Here is a 15050-nt window from a genome sequence, read left to right on the forward strand (position 1 = left end):
TAGTGCGCTGGCACTTGTAGTGGCCATTCCCCGCATTTAGCCGTTGTGTGTGTTTGTCTGAAGCCTGCTTTGTGGCAGGCTGCCCACCTGCCCACGGGGGGTGGGCGAACTGCCACCTACGCACCGGGTTTCGCGCAATTTTCCCCCTCCCCCTCCACCCCACACACACACGCGCACGCGCGCAAATTTTGCATTTCTGCAGTCTTAGTTATGTTTTAGGGTGAACACAAGCCAAGCCAGGTAAGATATGTCTTCCCAGCATTCCCATGGTGGATGAAGTGTTTTTCTTTTTAAGAAACTCGCATAGACGCTTGCGCCAGCTTTCTTTTTATGTAGTATTCAGAAACTCTGTCCCAGGAACCTCTTAATGTAAAGTACAGAATGGCCAATTCCGCATATATGAGCATTAGCGTATTACTATTACCCGAACAACTTCCATCCATGAACAATGGATCCAAATACCGGAGCCGGAGTGAAAACCGATGTGCTAGCGCACCTAATTTGCATTTGGCCCAACTGTGCAAATAGATCGTATTGTTGTTGATGATGTTGTTGCCGATGTAGAGAGTGAGCTTGCTTTCAAGCTTCGGGAACGGGTGCAGTGTCCTACATTGTTTGAAATCCCAATGGCTTGGTTTGAAATCCCAATGGCTACTTTCATCGCTCCGTTGGCTTTCCTGCCGATCGGGACAAGTACTGCCCGACAGGCGCAAAATGTAAGGTTTAAAGTCCGCCTGTTTTTACCTTCGATAACTGCACGAAACAAGACCAAATGACGTTGTTTTTTTTTTTGTTATGCGCCGTATGCCGCCATTTGTTTCCTGCTTTATCATCACTTCAGCATTTTCATTGCTTTTTGTGGGACATCTCGTGTTTCTGGCCGCGTAAAAGACTGAACCATTTGCTGCGAATTCATGCATTGTTGTCCGGCGTAACCCCTTGCGTTGGCCTATTGTTCTGTGTTTTTTTTTTCAGATTGCAGTTTTTTTTTTCAATGGGTATTGATGTGACGAAGATTTTTTTATCCCAAAGGCTGTTCAGCTTCGTTGTTTCTTCCCTTTATCGACACAATTCCCGTAATCATAATACAAGGTCTGAATTAGGGTGGCATCGAAAGTGATTGAGTGCATCCTTTACTGTCCATAATTGCATTGATATTTCCTAGTTTTGTTGTTGAGTGCGCTTTTTTGCACGCGTGGTGTTAATGGGGCGAAGCCAGCTTTGACGAACAAAACAAATGACGTGGTCAAAATTCGCAACGGTTCTGAAACTACTTTTTGGTTTATTTAGTGCCAATGGTAACAGTGTAAACTGCCGAGAAGGGTGCCTCCCGAAAAAGTGTACCATACGTGGAATTTTGTTTTCGCCCTATGGGCGGCGCTTCTCTGCAGAATAAAGATTTTTACTCTAGGGAAGCGTAACACTAACTTCGGTGTGCAAGTTTGTACACCGAAGTTAGTGTTACGCTGAATGTGGTATTTGGATATAAATATGAACAGATAAAAGTGTTACAAATTATTTAGCATTTACTTCAGCCTTGGAGCTCACATCATCAACTTTGAAAAGTAATGTTCGTCAGAATTTTTTTAATGTTTTCGTATAGTGCGCTTTTTTGCACAAAGAGTCATGGTGCAGAGAAGCCACCTTTAACGAGAAAAGCAGAGATCGTCATGAATTTATGTTAAAAAAATTAACCCTACATTTACTTTGTTAAACCAAATGAGACATATGTGCGCTAGCGCAATATGCATAAACCTTTCATATAGGTTAGTTATGGCGGCTTTACAGACAATGTAAGCTGCAGCTGGCGCGACACAGTTTCTGCCTTTCCACTTGGCTGCAGCTTGCGTGCAAGGGTGTCGTCCTTGGCATGTGGCTGCAGCTGCCGCGAAACCGGTTTTCCTCCTTCACCAGGACACCTCCAGGCCTCACCAGGACGCATAACGGCTTCTTCGCTAGTGACACACTTATGCTAGACGTACGAAAAAGAAAGAATTTCTCTTTTTTCATTTTTCCACCTGCTACCCGTCGCTTGTCACCCTCTCTTCGTATTCCCCCTTCCATTTGCATTTTCTTTTAGAGTGGAGAGGGAATTTTCGTCTCTCCACTATGTCACTTGCCAACCGTGGCAGGTGACATCTGGCAGATGGAAGCTTCACACCCAGACAGCACGACTTTTTCGGTAGTGAGGCAAAGGGATCGCCAAATAATTCGATACATCGATAATTCTATAGCAAAAATGACAGTCGATAAGCTTATCTGTAAACTGGAAGCAAGAATGCACTGTACTCACGCTAGTGTCGCGGATCATGTAGTGGCGTGCGCTCCGGTGGCTGGCAGCGCACCCCTCGCAGCGCACCGCGAGGCCTAGTCTGGTGGCATCGAAACCGGAGCGGACGATGCTTGGAACTGACCATTTCCTATGGCAAGAGGCCTGGTCTTGTTACGAGTACACAACAAATAAAATAATATCTCATTAAAATTATGTTTCAGTTCGTTTCGGCAACGTCTTCTGCAGGGCAGTGAGCGAAGCATACTAAGCGAGAGCCGCCGCTAAGCTTCCATCAGTTAGGTTGGCTTCACCGCATCACAAGCTGTGCATCGAAAGCTGCCTTTTCCGCGTGACATCGGTGTCGAGAGGAAAATGAGTAGAAGCGATTGAACACTACCCTCGCGTATCCACGTTCACGTCGTCAGGCGGTTTTACAACGCTAGCGCAGCCAGTGGGGGCCCAAGGCCGGGCAGCCGACCCGCCTCCGCGCGCGCTAAGTGATCACGGGAATGCCGTTAAGAGGAGCGCGCCTTGCAAGGTCACGGTGCTGTACGATATATCGAATGTTCCCATGAGCGAGGATTCGATAAATGCGAACAAACAGTGCTATACTTTAGCATGGGACTTATTAGGGGGTATTCTGGATGTTCCATATAAACAATAGTTCGATATATTTGGGATCGATTGTACTGAGAAACGTGCTTTTGCTCGAAACCAAATCACTCGGTTCCTCTGATATTGTGCTCATCGTGTAGGATGACTTTTTTTTTTTAGGCGGCGTTTCATGTAACATGATGCAAAATTAAAAAAACAAACGTTGCCACAACTTCTCATTGCTGTGCGTCGGAAGGTATAAATGGTGGCCGATCCTTCTAAACTTCGTGTTGTCTGTCGGAACCCTACCTTCGAAGGCTTAGATATCGAGGAGGACTTTTTTCGGCTCCTTTGGCGTCCAACCTTCGGTAGGCCCTCTACCCAAACGCATGCGTTGTTTGGTTTCGGCATTTCGTTCTGAAGCGGCTCATAACCAAGACGTGCAGGCAGATGCTCGTCTAAAGAAAGCGTAGACGCTGTTGTGGTTACACTATGTTATATTCTTGGAAATACTCCAAGCGTTTGTAAAGAGCTCGTATTCAGCACTCACGAAGACTCAATTTCAGATGCTTCGCTGACATTCACACTGCTGTCCGAACGGCATGAGTCCCGCCACGAGTGAGCTTTGGACAAACGCACACGTTTTAAGGGAAGCTAAAGCTCCGCTCCTGCGGCGATGCCCTCGCACATCGCGTTACGTATGTTATTCATCCTTCAGTTTTCACATTCATAGTATTGTGCGTGATGCCGAGGGATTTCCTTGAAAAGCTTTTATCGGTCCGCATTTTAAACGGAATGAAGGGTGACCGCTACCTTTATGTCTTACTTGTCGAAACCCGCGCCGGAACGCACGAAAAGGTACCAGAATCGTATCAGAAATCAATTAATGTCACAGCAACTTGATGTTTCACTTTCCCCCTTTTTATTTCTTCGCGTCGGTACAGATAAATGAACGACCAAGAGGGTGCGTACGCAAATCAAAGACAGCAGAAACAGGGAAAAAAGAAAAGAGGGCAAGGGAGATGGTTGCTCCCGAAAAACATTTCCGCGAGATTAGCCCCGCGAAACTCTTTGGCGCCAAATTACCATTTTATGGGGCTCGGCGGTGCTTGCGGCAGCCCCGGCGCACCTGAAGACAGGCTGCCGAATGGGAAAGCAAAAGCGCGCCAAGAACGAAAAAAAAGGAAGCATGCAAACGAAAAACGGGAAACGTTGGAACTCGCGGCGGGAAAGGGGAGCGGCCGCCTCCCGCGACCCCGTTCTTCGGCTTGTCCCTCTTCTTGCCTTCCGCCGAACGTCGTTACGGAGCCTCCTTCACCGGCCGTATCTCGGGACTGCCTTTCCCTTTTTCTTTCCCTCCCTGCGGACCGCGGCTAAGAAAGACCGATGTCTCCCTGGCCGGTCGGTTGCTCCTTCTGTTTCCCGCAACGAGCAAAGAGAAAGGGTGGACACCGAGGACAAAGCGGGAGCAGGAAGAGATTTGTAACCCGAACTCGGTACGCGAACTGTCGGGAACCGAGGAGGTGGCGGTCTACCTGCGCGGCGCCGCTTTCTTTTCCTTTCCTTCCCGGCTACTTCCTCCCGCTCGTTCGGTCGACTGGCCGTGCTGTGCGGCTCTCATATATCCGCTTCGCTACTTGGTCCCGCCGCCTGTCCGGTGTGCAGTGGCGCGGCAGCGATATGCGGCGGCTAATGAGCGCTGGCTGCCCGGACCAGGCGCCAGCGAGAGGCGAAGGAAGAAGGTGCGAGGAGTGGGGAGGCAGTGGCAACGGGAGCAACGCAGCGGCGCCGTCGCAATGACGTAATTGCGTTCTGCTTCTGGCGCCAGCGGGTCCCATGGAGACCCGACAAGCGGACGCCTGTTGAGCGTGTTTTCTGCGCGTGCTGGGCGTGTGCGTGTGTTGCGCAGTAAAGCTTGGTTGTTTGCTTTCTGCTCGGATTAATCTGCGTTCCGCTCGCCACGCCACGACCCCGCGGCGCCTCTCTGGCTGACTGGTTACACGCTGGGCGGCTTTGCGAGCTGCTGCCGCACATCGCCTGTCTCGCGCGTCGAGGGACCTCGGGCTGAGGCCGATGCATTTTCTCGCAGCCCGTATGCAGCCAGTGTCCCGGGCAGTTTCCGCTTTGGCTTAACGCTGACCACTCTTTCGTGATTGTCAGCACAAGCTTCGGTCGATGTTGCTGTCGCTGTAGCTGCTAGTTCTGTTATTTTATTGGCTGATATGTTGCGCGGAAACGTTAGAACGGAGAGCCTATTTGTGAGCCATCGTGCGGCTTCGCTGACAGTTAACCAAGGAGGCGAATCAAATTAGCGAAAAAAAAGTAAATTCAAAACGCTAGTTGAATTTATAAGAAAACATTCTTGCGATCTTACCTAAACGGGCACGTTCCTCCGTGGAGGCTTTCTGCTTTGATGTGCAGTAACTCGCGGGATATGCGACCAACTCTATCTCAGTTAAAGAGGTGCCGTCTTTAATTGCAGCGCCCGTGATCGTCGTCCTCCCCGGCGCGGAGGAGGCGGCCCCCACGACGGCGTCGTCGACGCGTGACCCCGTACTCAGCATGTGGGCGCAGGTGCAGCTCGCCAGCGCCCCCGGCGGCGGAGAGGCGCCAGCCGGTGCCAAGGAGTCTGGCGCCGCTCCCAGTTCCCGCTCCAAGCACGCCATGTGCATCTCGCAGGACGGATGCTTCTACCTGCTGGCTGGCCGCTCGGCCAATCTGCCCCTCAAGGACCTGTGGAGGTTCGACCCCGGTGGGTATCGGAAGAGCTGTTTTCGTCGCGATCACTGGGTGTTGCAGCAACATTTGCCAAGTGTGCACATCTGCCAGTTACGCATATCTGCCAGTTACGCACATTTGCCAATTAGAAAATGAAAACTCGTGTTTGAGTAAAGTAAATGGCGCAGTATCTGTCTCACATATCGGCGGACACCTGAACCACGCCGTAAGGAAAGGATAAAGGAGGGAGTGAAAGGAGAAATGGAGAAAGAGGTGCCATAGTGGAGGGCTCCGGAATAATTTCGACCACCTGGGGATCTTTAACGGGCACTGACATCGCACAGCACACGGGCGCCTTAGCGTTTTTCCTCCATCGAAACGCGGCCGCCGCGGTCGGGTTCGAACCCGGGAACTCCGGATCAGTAGCCGAGCGCTCTAACCACTGAGCCACCACGGCGGGTGCCAATTACGCACATTTGCCAATTACGCACATTTTCCAAGTGTGCACATTTGCCAAGTGTGCACATTGCGCCAAGTGTACACTGCGCCAAGTGTGCGCAACGTCAAGCGTGCGCAACGTCAAGTGCGCGCAGTGTGAAGTGTCCGACGCTAAAAAGTGTATTTTATACATAGCGCCGTCGTCTACACCTAACGTATACTCCCGCCAGCCGTCAACAGCGCATGCGCAGATGGCTGCTGGCGGTAGCACGTTTAAGGGATATGCTGTAGCATTATGCTGAAAACAACAAAGAACACTCTAATATAGTCATCGCAGAGTGCGTGTCCGCGACCCCGCGGGGGACGCGTCGCCACGCATTCCATTCCATTCTTTGCTCTACGGACTCCTCGCTCCGTTGCCTCATTCATTTTCCCTCGCCCCGCGCTGAGTGACCACCTCGCCTGCGCATTCCCGCTTACTTTCTCTTCGTCGTCCGCATTCTTTTGCGCCTCTTTCCTTTCCTCGAGCCTTTTCCTCGCTGCCTCTTTCAGTTTACGTGCTTTGCGCCCGCATCGTCGCCTCTCTGGGAGCCCGTCCTGCGCAACTTTCTCGCGGTTCCTTGGCTAGCCGACCCCTTACTTCGTCTTCCCACTGCACCGCTTCGCTTTGTTAGTTTGCTTGCGCGGAACGCAAGCCCTGTTTTATTGGCGCCGCGCCAGACAATATTTCGGCCGGCGGGGAGTTCGCTCTCCTTTGGGACACCCGCTATGGAGTCCCAGGGGGATCGAGTCCCGTTTTTTTTTCCTTCCCGCGTTGTTGTCAGACGCGAGCGCTTTGCTGTGCGTCACTCTTTGTAGTGAATAGTGAGCTCACTGTGGGTTTCTCTGGAAGTCGCGCGTACTTCCTGGTTTACCCTCTCTTTTACTCTGTTGCTCTCTGTCGTGCCCGGCTTTTGTAGCACCTACACCGTCGTTGCGTAGTTCGTCAAATGCTCAGTGGGGAAAGTAAGCGAAAGCAAATGCTGGGGATGTGATAGTGAACAAAGCTTAGGGCTTAGAGGGGATTCTTTTTCATTTATATGGCGGCCCACGCAAAGATAGCGTGGAAAGGAAAGATAGCGTCAGCAGAGCATCTGCTGCGTTTACAGAATACATTCTCTTTTTTTTTTTCTCAAGGGGCCAGTTTAAATAAAAGTGTCAAGATTCTTAACACACGTGAAATTGTAATAGAGCAGGAATGGTTCGGGGATTGTACGCGAGTTCTGCGAGAACATAGACACGACTGACTTCTGGACTGGTCACCATATGAGCCGTAGTGCAGAAGCAGCGCATTTTTTTTTTTTGAAAAAAGAACTTGGGTTGGAGAAACCTTTTATAGGTTGCCGGAAATTCTACCGGACTATTCAAAAACGCCCATTAGCATGAATCTACTCTGCATGCACGAGGGGAAGCTGTTGCACCGTCAACGTTTCTCGTAGGCCGCCGTTAGCTCGATGCAGCTGGTGAAAGATAAGCGACTGTCGACGTCTTAGGTAAAAGGCCTGCTGAAGCGGAAGGTTTGATCCTGAGTCTGTCTCCGCTCTGTCCCATCAGAGATGGGTCGTAAGATATGCATCCATTAGTGCGTATATATGCCCGTATTCGTTGCACGGGCGGTAGCGGCCCAATCGACCGTGGCACTCCGATTGCGCCCCGGGGTCCTTGCACCCGCGCGGAGAACACGGGGCCGGCGGTGTCACACTCGCATGCGCCAGGTGCGCGGCTGGGTGCAGTGCCATTGGACAGTGGTCGTGGACCGCCAGTGGTCCGAGGAACACGATAACGACGCGTGCCGACCGCATTAAGCGATCGGGAAGATTGCACCCGCTAATGACGTCGGAACGTCGGCCCCGGTGCGAGTAAGGCGGCCAGCGTCGGCCGTTTCGTCCCCATCCCCTCCTGCACGTTTTCACTTGGGTTGCGAGCGGCGGAGTCGATATGGCCTGTGCACCCTCACTACAGTCGCGAGCACTTTCGCGAGTGGTATTGGCGTCGGGAAGTATATATCGCTCTTTGTTACGTGTTTATGGCACTGCCGCGTCTCTCTGTGTGCTGCCGCTGCTTCCATTGTCCACTGTTTTTGTTGCTGGTGGCACGCGTCCTTACCTCTTGCTGCTGGTCACGTGCTCAGCCTTGGTGTGGCTGCTTCGCGCACAGCAGCTGGTGCACAGTCAGGCACTTGGTGCGCTAACTCGTCTTGACGGAAACGCTGGAGAAGTCTTCACGCAACCTCGCGAAGAGAAGCCGGATTGTGAGTCCTGTTCTTGAGCGCTCCCTGAAAACAAGCTCCTTCAAGCGCACTACCGTGGAAGCCTTAACCTTTTCTAACGGTAACCTTTAAAGCGCATAATCCTGAAGTAGACTCCGTACAACTCTTTTCGGCGTGTGCAAATTGGAAATGTCATTGATATGGCAATGCGCTGGTTGCTTTGAACTTTACATGGATAGGCAGGTGTTCAGGGTATGCAAGGACACAGGCCAGGCCCACGCTCTGAACAATGAGAATCATGCTAAACAGGTTGGACGAGGAATCCAAGCTCTGGAGATAGCCCCGTGCGATGTCACACGGTCCAGCGGGCCCGATGGCGGCTTTTAAGTGAATGCTTCATGGGGTGAGGCAGGAAATGAGAACGAGGGAGAAAGTCGTGATGCAGCCTTCGTTGTCACTACTTTGCACCAGAAGCGGACGAATTGCCTGCCACTTTTTTTTACTACATTAGCAGTTTAATTCTGTGTGTGTGTGTGTGTGTGTGTGTGTGTGTGTGTGTGTGTGTGTGTGTGTGTGTGTGTGTGTGTGTGTGTGTGTGTGTGTGTGTGTGTGTGTGTGTGTGTGTGTGTGTGTGTGTGTGTGTGTGTGTGTGTGTGTGTGTGTGTGTGTGTGTGTGTGTGTGTGTGTGTGTGTGTGTGTGTGTGTGTGTGTGTGTGTGTGTGTGTGTGTGTGTGTGTGTGTGGGTGGGTGGGTGGGTGGGTGGGTGTGGGTGTGTGCGTGCGTGCGTGCGTGCGTGCGTGCGTGCGTGCGTGCGTGCGTGCGTGTTGACACCTCCAAAGCACCCTCCGTTGCACTGGGCACGTACCGGTTAGAAGAATCACCCACCATGTGAAATCAAGTTAAAGGGAAATGTGCAACCACTACAGCTAACTCATATTTATTGCGTCACATCGTATAATCGCCTGCGCTTTCTCTTTACGTATACATTTATGACTAATATGTATAAACATTCAGCGCAATCCATCTCAAAGCTTTGTTTTGGCTCCCACGCTGTGAGCTTCTTCTCTCTTCTCAAACCATTTCTTTCTGTTTTTCCCGCTCTATGGCGTGCAGTTCAGAGCCGGTGGGAGGAAGTGCGCTGCCGGGGAAGCCGACCGCCCTGCCTGCAGGAGCACACCGTCGTCTCCTGGAAGGTACGTGCTGTAACAGCCACTTTTTCTCCACTCCTCCCCCGCGACGTCCCGAAAAGGACTGCGCACGCACCGGGCCAGTGGGGGAACCGATTGCTTCCCGCTTGCCCGTTGCGTTCAGTGGCAGTTCGGAGAAAGAGCATCGCGTCGTTGCTGTCTCGCCGGCGGCGTGATTGCGGCCAGTGATGGAGTGCTCCCATTGACGGCGTTCGCCTTCTCCGCAGGGCAAGCTCTACGTGTTCGGCGGTGAAGTTGGCTTCGCGTCGACGGGAGAGACTCCGCTCTGGATTTTCGACACAGGTGGGTGCGCCGCGTCGCTGGGTCACAAGGGAACGGGAGCGCCGCTCTCGGCGCGAAGGCGCCCCAAGCAAGGCCTATGGGAAAAACTCCGCTAACGAGCTCCATTTTCGTTTATCTTGTATTGGCTTTAAGACCGGTGAACCTTTGCTGGTCCGGGATTCCTCTCTTTCATTTGTTTATTTAATAATTATTTTTAAATGTACCTTAGAATGGTTTAAAAAGAATCTTGGTGGCATCCTGCTTTGCGGAAATGGGAACTTTAAAGAAATGAATGGTAATATTTGGGGATGCTACCCTAGTTCTTTCACAGGAAACGAAGAAGTGGCTGTCAGCTGTGCTTTCCCCCTGAGGCGGATATGTTTTACTACCGCATATTACGCAATATAAGTGATTGATACAGCCAAGAAGCATCGCATCGTCGACAAACTGGGTGAGTAGCATGTGTCTAAGCTTCTCTGCGTGTCAAGGAGCTTTTACGTGGAGCCTAACCGCATGGCATCCATAGAGCTCTGGACTATGACTTTGAAGACTGTTTCCCAGTCAGGAGATCTGGCATGTTCCTATAGGAGTTTGCGGAAGCCTTTGCTCTGGTCGAACGCGCACAATCACAATGCGTTGTAGTTCTAGCTGTGCTGTGTCTATTGGAAGCTGTGAATTGAGCGAGGCTTTTGAGACTGCGATTAATTTCTCATTAGAATCTAAATTCTATGGCATAATTTAAATTCTGTGCCTTTACGATTATACTTTATCATTTTTGCATTCGACCAGCGCAGGTGTTTGTGCTTTTGCGATTTGTTATTAAGTGAAGTGACTGCACCGTACGGAGCGCGCTCGGAGTGCTTCTCGCTGCCAATGACGGAACCGGTCACGGGAGCAGTCATGTCACGTGCCTTGACCGGTCTTGTGACGCCGCAGTCGCATGAGCCGCACTGGTCACGTGATGTGTCACAACAATGATAGGCGCCCGCGCTGGCGCCACAAGTGAGCCACGAACAGGTTCCCTGTAAAATTAAGGAATTCTGAAATGCATTTAGGTCGGGCATACGATATTACATTCCTACTGGCGCTCATGAAAATAAGAACGCGTGAATAATAAGCAGATGAGAGGAACTTCACAGTGCATACAATGTACCCTTGATGACTTCGCACACGAAGCATTACATCGTAAGAGCCTTCTGTCGCGTCAAATTTGAGCAGCATGTCTTCGTGAGCGACTACAGAGAAATGTATTCATTCGCCTGACAGATACAGAATTAGTAGCATTATCTTCTCGCATATAACCTTTCCTTTTCCTATCTGCAAAAACGGAGCTCCCTAATCTTGTTGCGTGCAGCATTGCACGGGCTCGGAAGAGTGTGGACCCTCGTTTGTGGCGCTTTTTTTTGCCGTTTTGTTTTTATCTCGTGGGCTTTCGTCCAAGCGTAGTACTAGCGATTTGACGTGCCAACGCTAAATCAACAATGTGATATATCGTAACGAGCCCGCGGAGCAACGGTGGCATCGATTCCAGCCTCGCCTGGTTTCCACGTGCCCCACCCGTTTGATGCGCCCACTCCGAGTGCACCTCTTATCCACGTGTCTATAACTCCCCCTTTGCACTTGTTCCCTTCCCCTCCTCCTCTCCGCAGGCAGCGGAGCGTGGCGCAAGCACCCGGGTGGCGGCGAGCGCCAGCGGCCTACCGGCCGCCGGGGCCACACCTGCGTGGTGCACAACGGCGCCATGCACGTGTTCGGCGGGTACCAGGACCTGCGAGGCTCTTCCTCCCAGCTGTGGGCCTTCCGATTCGGCAAGTGCTCGAGCACGCGCAGTTCGCTTGCAAACGCGGGCCGAACAAAAACACGCGAAGGTCAGGTCCCAGCGCGGACGTTCCATACGTACACGCCACCTGTCGTCCGTCCCCACCCCTGCCTATTGCATACGCACCGCCGTGCAATTACATCAATGCCTTCTGCGTGGAAGCGTAGGGACGATGGTCCTAGTCTCCTACCGCCTCGACGCTTACGCTACTTGTCCCAAGGGTGAGTAACGATGAGGAATTTTAATGGCGCAGGTTCAGCGGTGGCGAATGAGTGCTATGCCACAAGGTGTATGGCTTTACACAAGTAGTAGTAATAAAGATGTGATCAAAGACTCACTTCCCAGTTCACCCAATTTTGAAGCAGTGCACCCGAGAGAAGCTGAGCACTAGGCCACGGAAAAGCATGCATCCATCGGAGAAACCGGTCGGTACCTTGCGGCTCCGTGGAGCGAACCCAGTACTTCCCACGTGCGAAGCGGATTCTCACGACCTGGGTGAGGTTCATTTAGTGTTCTGCACAAAAGCGCAAAAATCTTTATAAAATATGAAGAAAAAAAATGGAAGGAAACGGCCACACTGTAATTTCAGTCCATTACTAACGAAGCCAAGCAGGGCACGGCGTTTGCTATGGCTTCACTATATCTTGAGGGTCGAAAAGTACAGCCAGTTTGCTGCCTCGTTCCACGAGGCAGCAAACTGGCTGTGCTGCGGTCGCCTTCCCCTCGTTGTTTTGTTATAAACTAGTGTTCAGTTTCTTTTAAGCCATTTGGCATTCTTTTTCAGCTATTATTTTTTTTTTCAACTTGCACATGGCGAACTTGGTTTTAAGTGGTATTGAATTACTGAGACGGTGGAGCCCGAGCACGAGTCTTACATCGACCTGCAAGCGTGCATGCACATTACGGCTCGTAGTATAGGTTTATATTTGCAACACCCAACCACGTCGCCTGCCCTCAGAAACCATAAGCAATGGTGCACAGAGTGACACGTACAAGCTGCTGTTCTTTTCATCTCGCTCTTCCAATATCGACGACTATTTGCGTTTCACAGCATCGGTCACTTCATTTAAGCGCCGAGCAACTGTTCTTCGCCCCGTGTGTCCGTAGCCGCGTCCGCGAAAACCGCCTCGCACTTCTTGCACGGAAGCTCAGCGGCATGCACGAATAACCTGTCAGAGCACCCGCCCCGCCATTACGGACGCCGTAAAATAAATCAAGCGGGCGAGTAACTAAGACCGCGCGAGAAACGCTGCGAGGACCCTTTCCTTACCGGCGCGCCGCTAGTTGCATATGCCTTGCCCTATAACCGCGAGGGCGAGGCTCTTCATTTTCATCTTTCTTTTTTGTGTCTGTGTGTATGGGTGCTTTTCACACAATTTATTCTCCCTTCATAACTCGCTGCAAAGACTGCGGCTCTCTCATATACTCCCACTTCCCATCACCCTTCCTTCGCGCTGGCTCATTTACTATATCGTATGTTATTTCCTTTTGCTTGGGTTCTATATTATGGCTTGGTTTTAACTCGTTTAATTTTCTGCTTGTGCAGCGCCGGTGCGCATTAAATTGGGCGCGCTCCGGCTGCTGTACCTTTTTTTTAGTGTAGATTTTTTTTTCTCGTCACCTCTATTCATTGCGGTAGACATACGTGGAACCGTTATTGGTATTCAGGAATGTCATCTATCTTGAGGCTCTGGAGTTCTTAAGGAACCCTGTTTCAACGATTGTCGTGATCCTTTCATGCGAACCTCAGTGTCTTTAATAAATCTACCCCCGGATGCCTTCTCCCTGGCACCACTTGTTCGAGCTATATCGCCGCGGTTTTTCATTTTAAACGCTCGCTCGAAAAATTTTTCTTCTCCGCTTTAAATATATTGCCTAGCGCCCCGGAGATTCGCGCGCGTTGAACCGCGTGGCGGAAATTAAACGGCCCGTGAATGGAACGCGCCAACGCTTTGAGAGGGACAAAAAGGAGAAGGAAAACCTGGGATGTAAATGGGAATTACTCGGGGCACTTGTCGAATTCGAGCTGCATCACCTTTTAGATTAGTCGAGCGCCTGAATATTTATGCCGATCTGCGCTGCTGCAGTTAGATTTTCGCTCCGCCGCCCATATGCTTTCGTCGCGATGTTTTTCATACGCCGTGATTTCGCGCCTTAGTCCCTCTCTCGTTAAGAGACCAAGGCGCTGTAAGCACTCCACTCGGATACCGGAAGTTTCGCGCCTGTGTGTTAGCTCGTCTTCTTTGCTCCCAACTAATCGCTTTGCCCTTTTTCGCGAGCGAAGTCACGGAAGTCGCGAACTGAAGGGAGTTCTATGTTCTTTTTCCCAACAGACATTCCCCCCCCCCCCTACCTCCGAATTAATGAAAATATCGAGATCGAAGCACGGAATAAACTGGAACGGCTCAGACGTGGTGTACGCGCCTGCAACCTACGCTGCGCCGCATTCCCGGTGCTGAACCAGCTTGGGGATGGCTTTGCGTGCGTGTTGTCCTTCATTTCTTGCCTGCGTTTCGCGCATATTTCTGCTTGTAGCTTCGTGTCACGGAGTTTGATTGATTAATGGATCGAACAGTTTTGGTGTGCCGAGGCAACGCCGTGGGCGGCTGTGAAGCATGCCATAGTGCGCGGCTCCAGATTTTGACGTGTCCAGCATTCTTGGACAAACATTTTGAATATTGTGAAGTACTGTTATGGAAATACTGAAGGTCCATTCTTGCAATGCGTAGCAAAATATTTCTTTTAAAGTTTTTCGATCGCTCGCATCGAGTAGTTAAGACAGCCATAGAAAATCAATGGGGAACGTTTTAAACTATAGCAAAAACTTTAGTAGCAAAAAAAAAATGAGAGCCTGCCGATGGGAGATCTGCGGATATATTGTTATGACGAAGTCTTGCAATACATGCAAAAAATTTCGTTCATAAACCCTTTCCCATTGAAAACTCTCATGTCCGGAATTGCTGGGTACGCACCTGGGGTGCTGTGGCGAGCACTGAATTCTCAGTATATGGGCGTTTGTTCATCGAATCTGAATGGAGGCAGGGTTCGAACCCGGGACTTCGTGTTTACCAGTAGAATGTCTTGAATGAGCGCCCGTGGCGGTTGGCTTTTAAGGACGTAATCTTGGTGAGCCGTCCTCTTGCTTCACAGTATTGCTTAGAAATGCAGAAAAATACCGCCGCTGTGGCTCAGTGGTTATAGTGCTCGGCTGCTGGCCCGAAAGACGCGGGTTCGATCTCGGCCGCGGCGGTTGCATTTCGATGGAGGCGAAATTCTAGAGGCCTGTGTACTGTGCGATGTCAGTGCACACTAAAGAACCACAGGTGGCCGAAAGTATCCGGAGGCTTCCACTACGCCGTCCTTCATAGACTGAGTCGCTATGGAACGTCAAACCCCATAAAACTAAACCAGAAATGCTGAAAAAAAATCTACAAACGATCAAGCCAATAATAACTTTCGCTGAATAGACGTAGATGGGCACAAAAATTATAT

The 15050-nt window shown here is 50.9% G+C and overlaps 1 protein-coding gene across 3 annotated transcripts in view; it reads left to right on the forward strand.

The window, feature by feature from the left end:
- Positions 1-15050, forward strand: part of LOC144126030 (uncharacterized) — a 77435-nt gene that overhangs the window by 30684 nt on the left and 31701 nt on the right. For 2 of the 3 annotated variants that reach the window (XM_077659911.1, XM_077659912.1), the window contains exons 2-5: positions 5349-5618; positions 9384-9463; positions 9685-9760; positions 11389-11547. In XM_077659911.1, coding sequence (XP_077516037.1) covers positions 5429-5618; positions 9384-9463; positions 9685-9760; positions 11389-11547 — 505 coding nt within the window. In that variant the 5' untranslated portion in view covers positions 5349-5428. Of the gene's footprint in view, positions 1-5348; positions 5619-9383; positions 9464-9684; positions 9761-11388; positions 11548-11947; positions 12054-15050 lie in introns of those variants that run through there. The other variant, XM_077659914.1, reaches the window with a different exon arrangement.

This window comes from Amblyomma americanum, chromosome 3 (genome assembly GCF_052857255.1).
Source record: "Amblyomma americanum isolate KBUSLIRL-KWMA chromosome 3, ASM5285725v1, whole genome shotgun sequence".
Classification (NCBI taxonomy): Eukaryota; Metazoa; Arthropoda; class Arachnida; order Ixodida; family Ixodidae; genus Amblyomma; species Amblyomma americanum.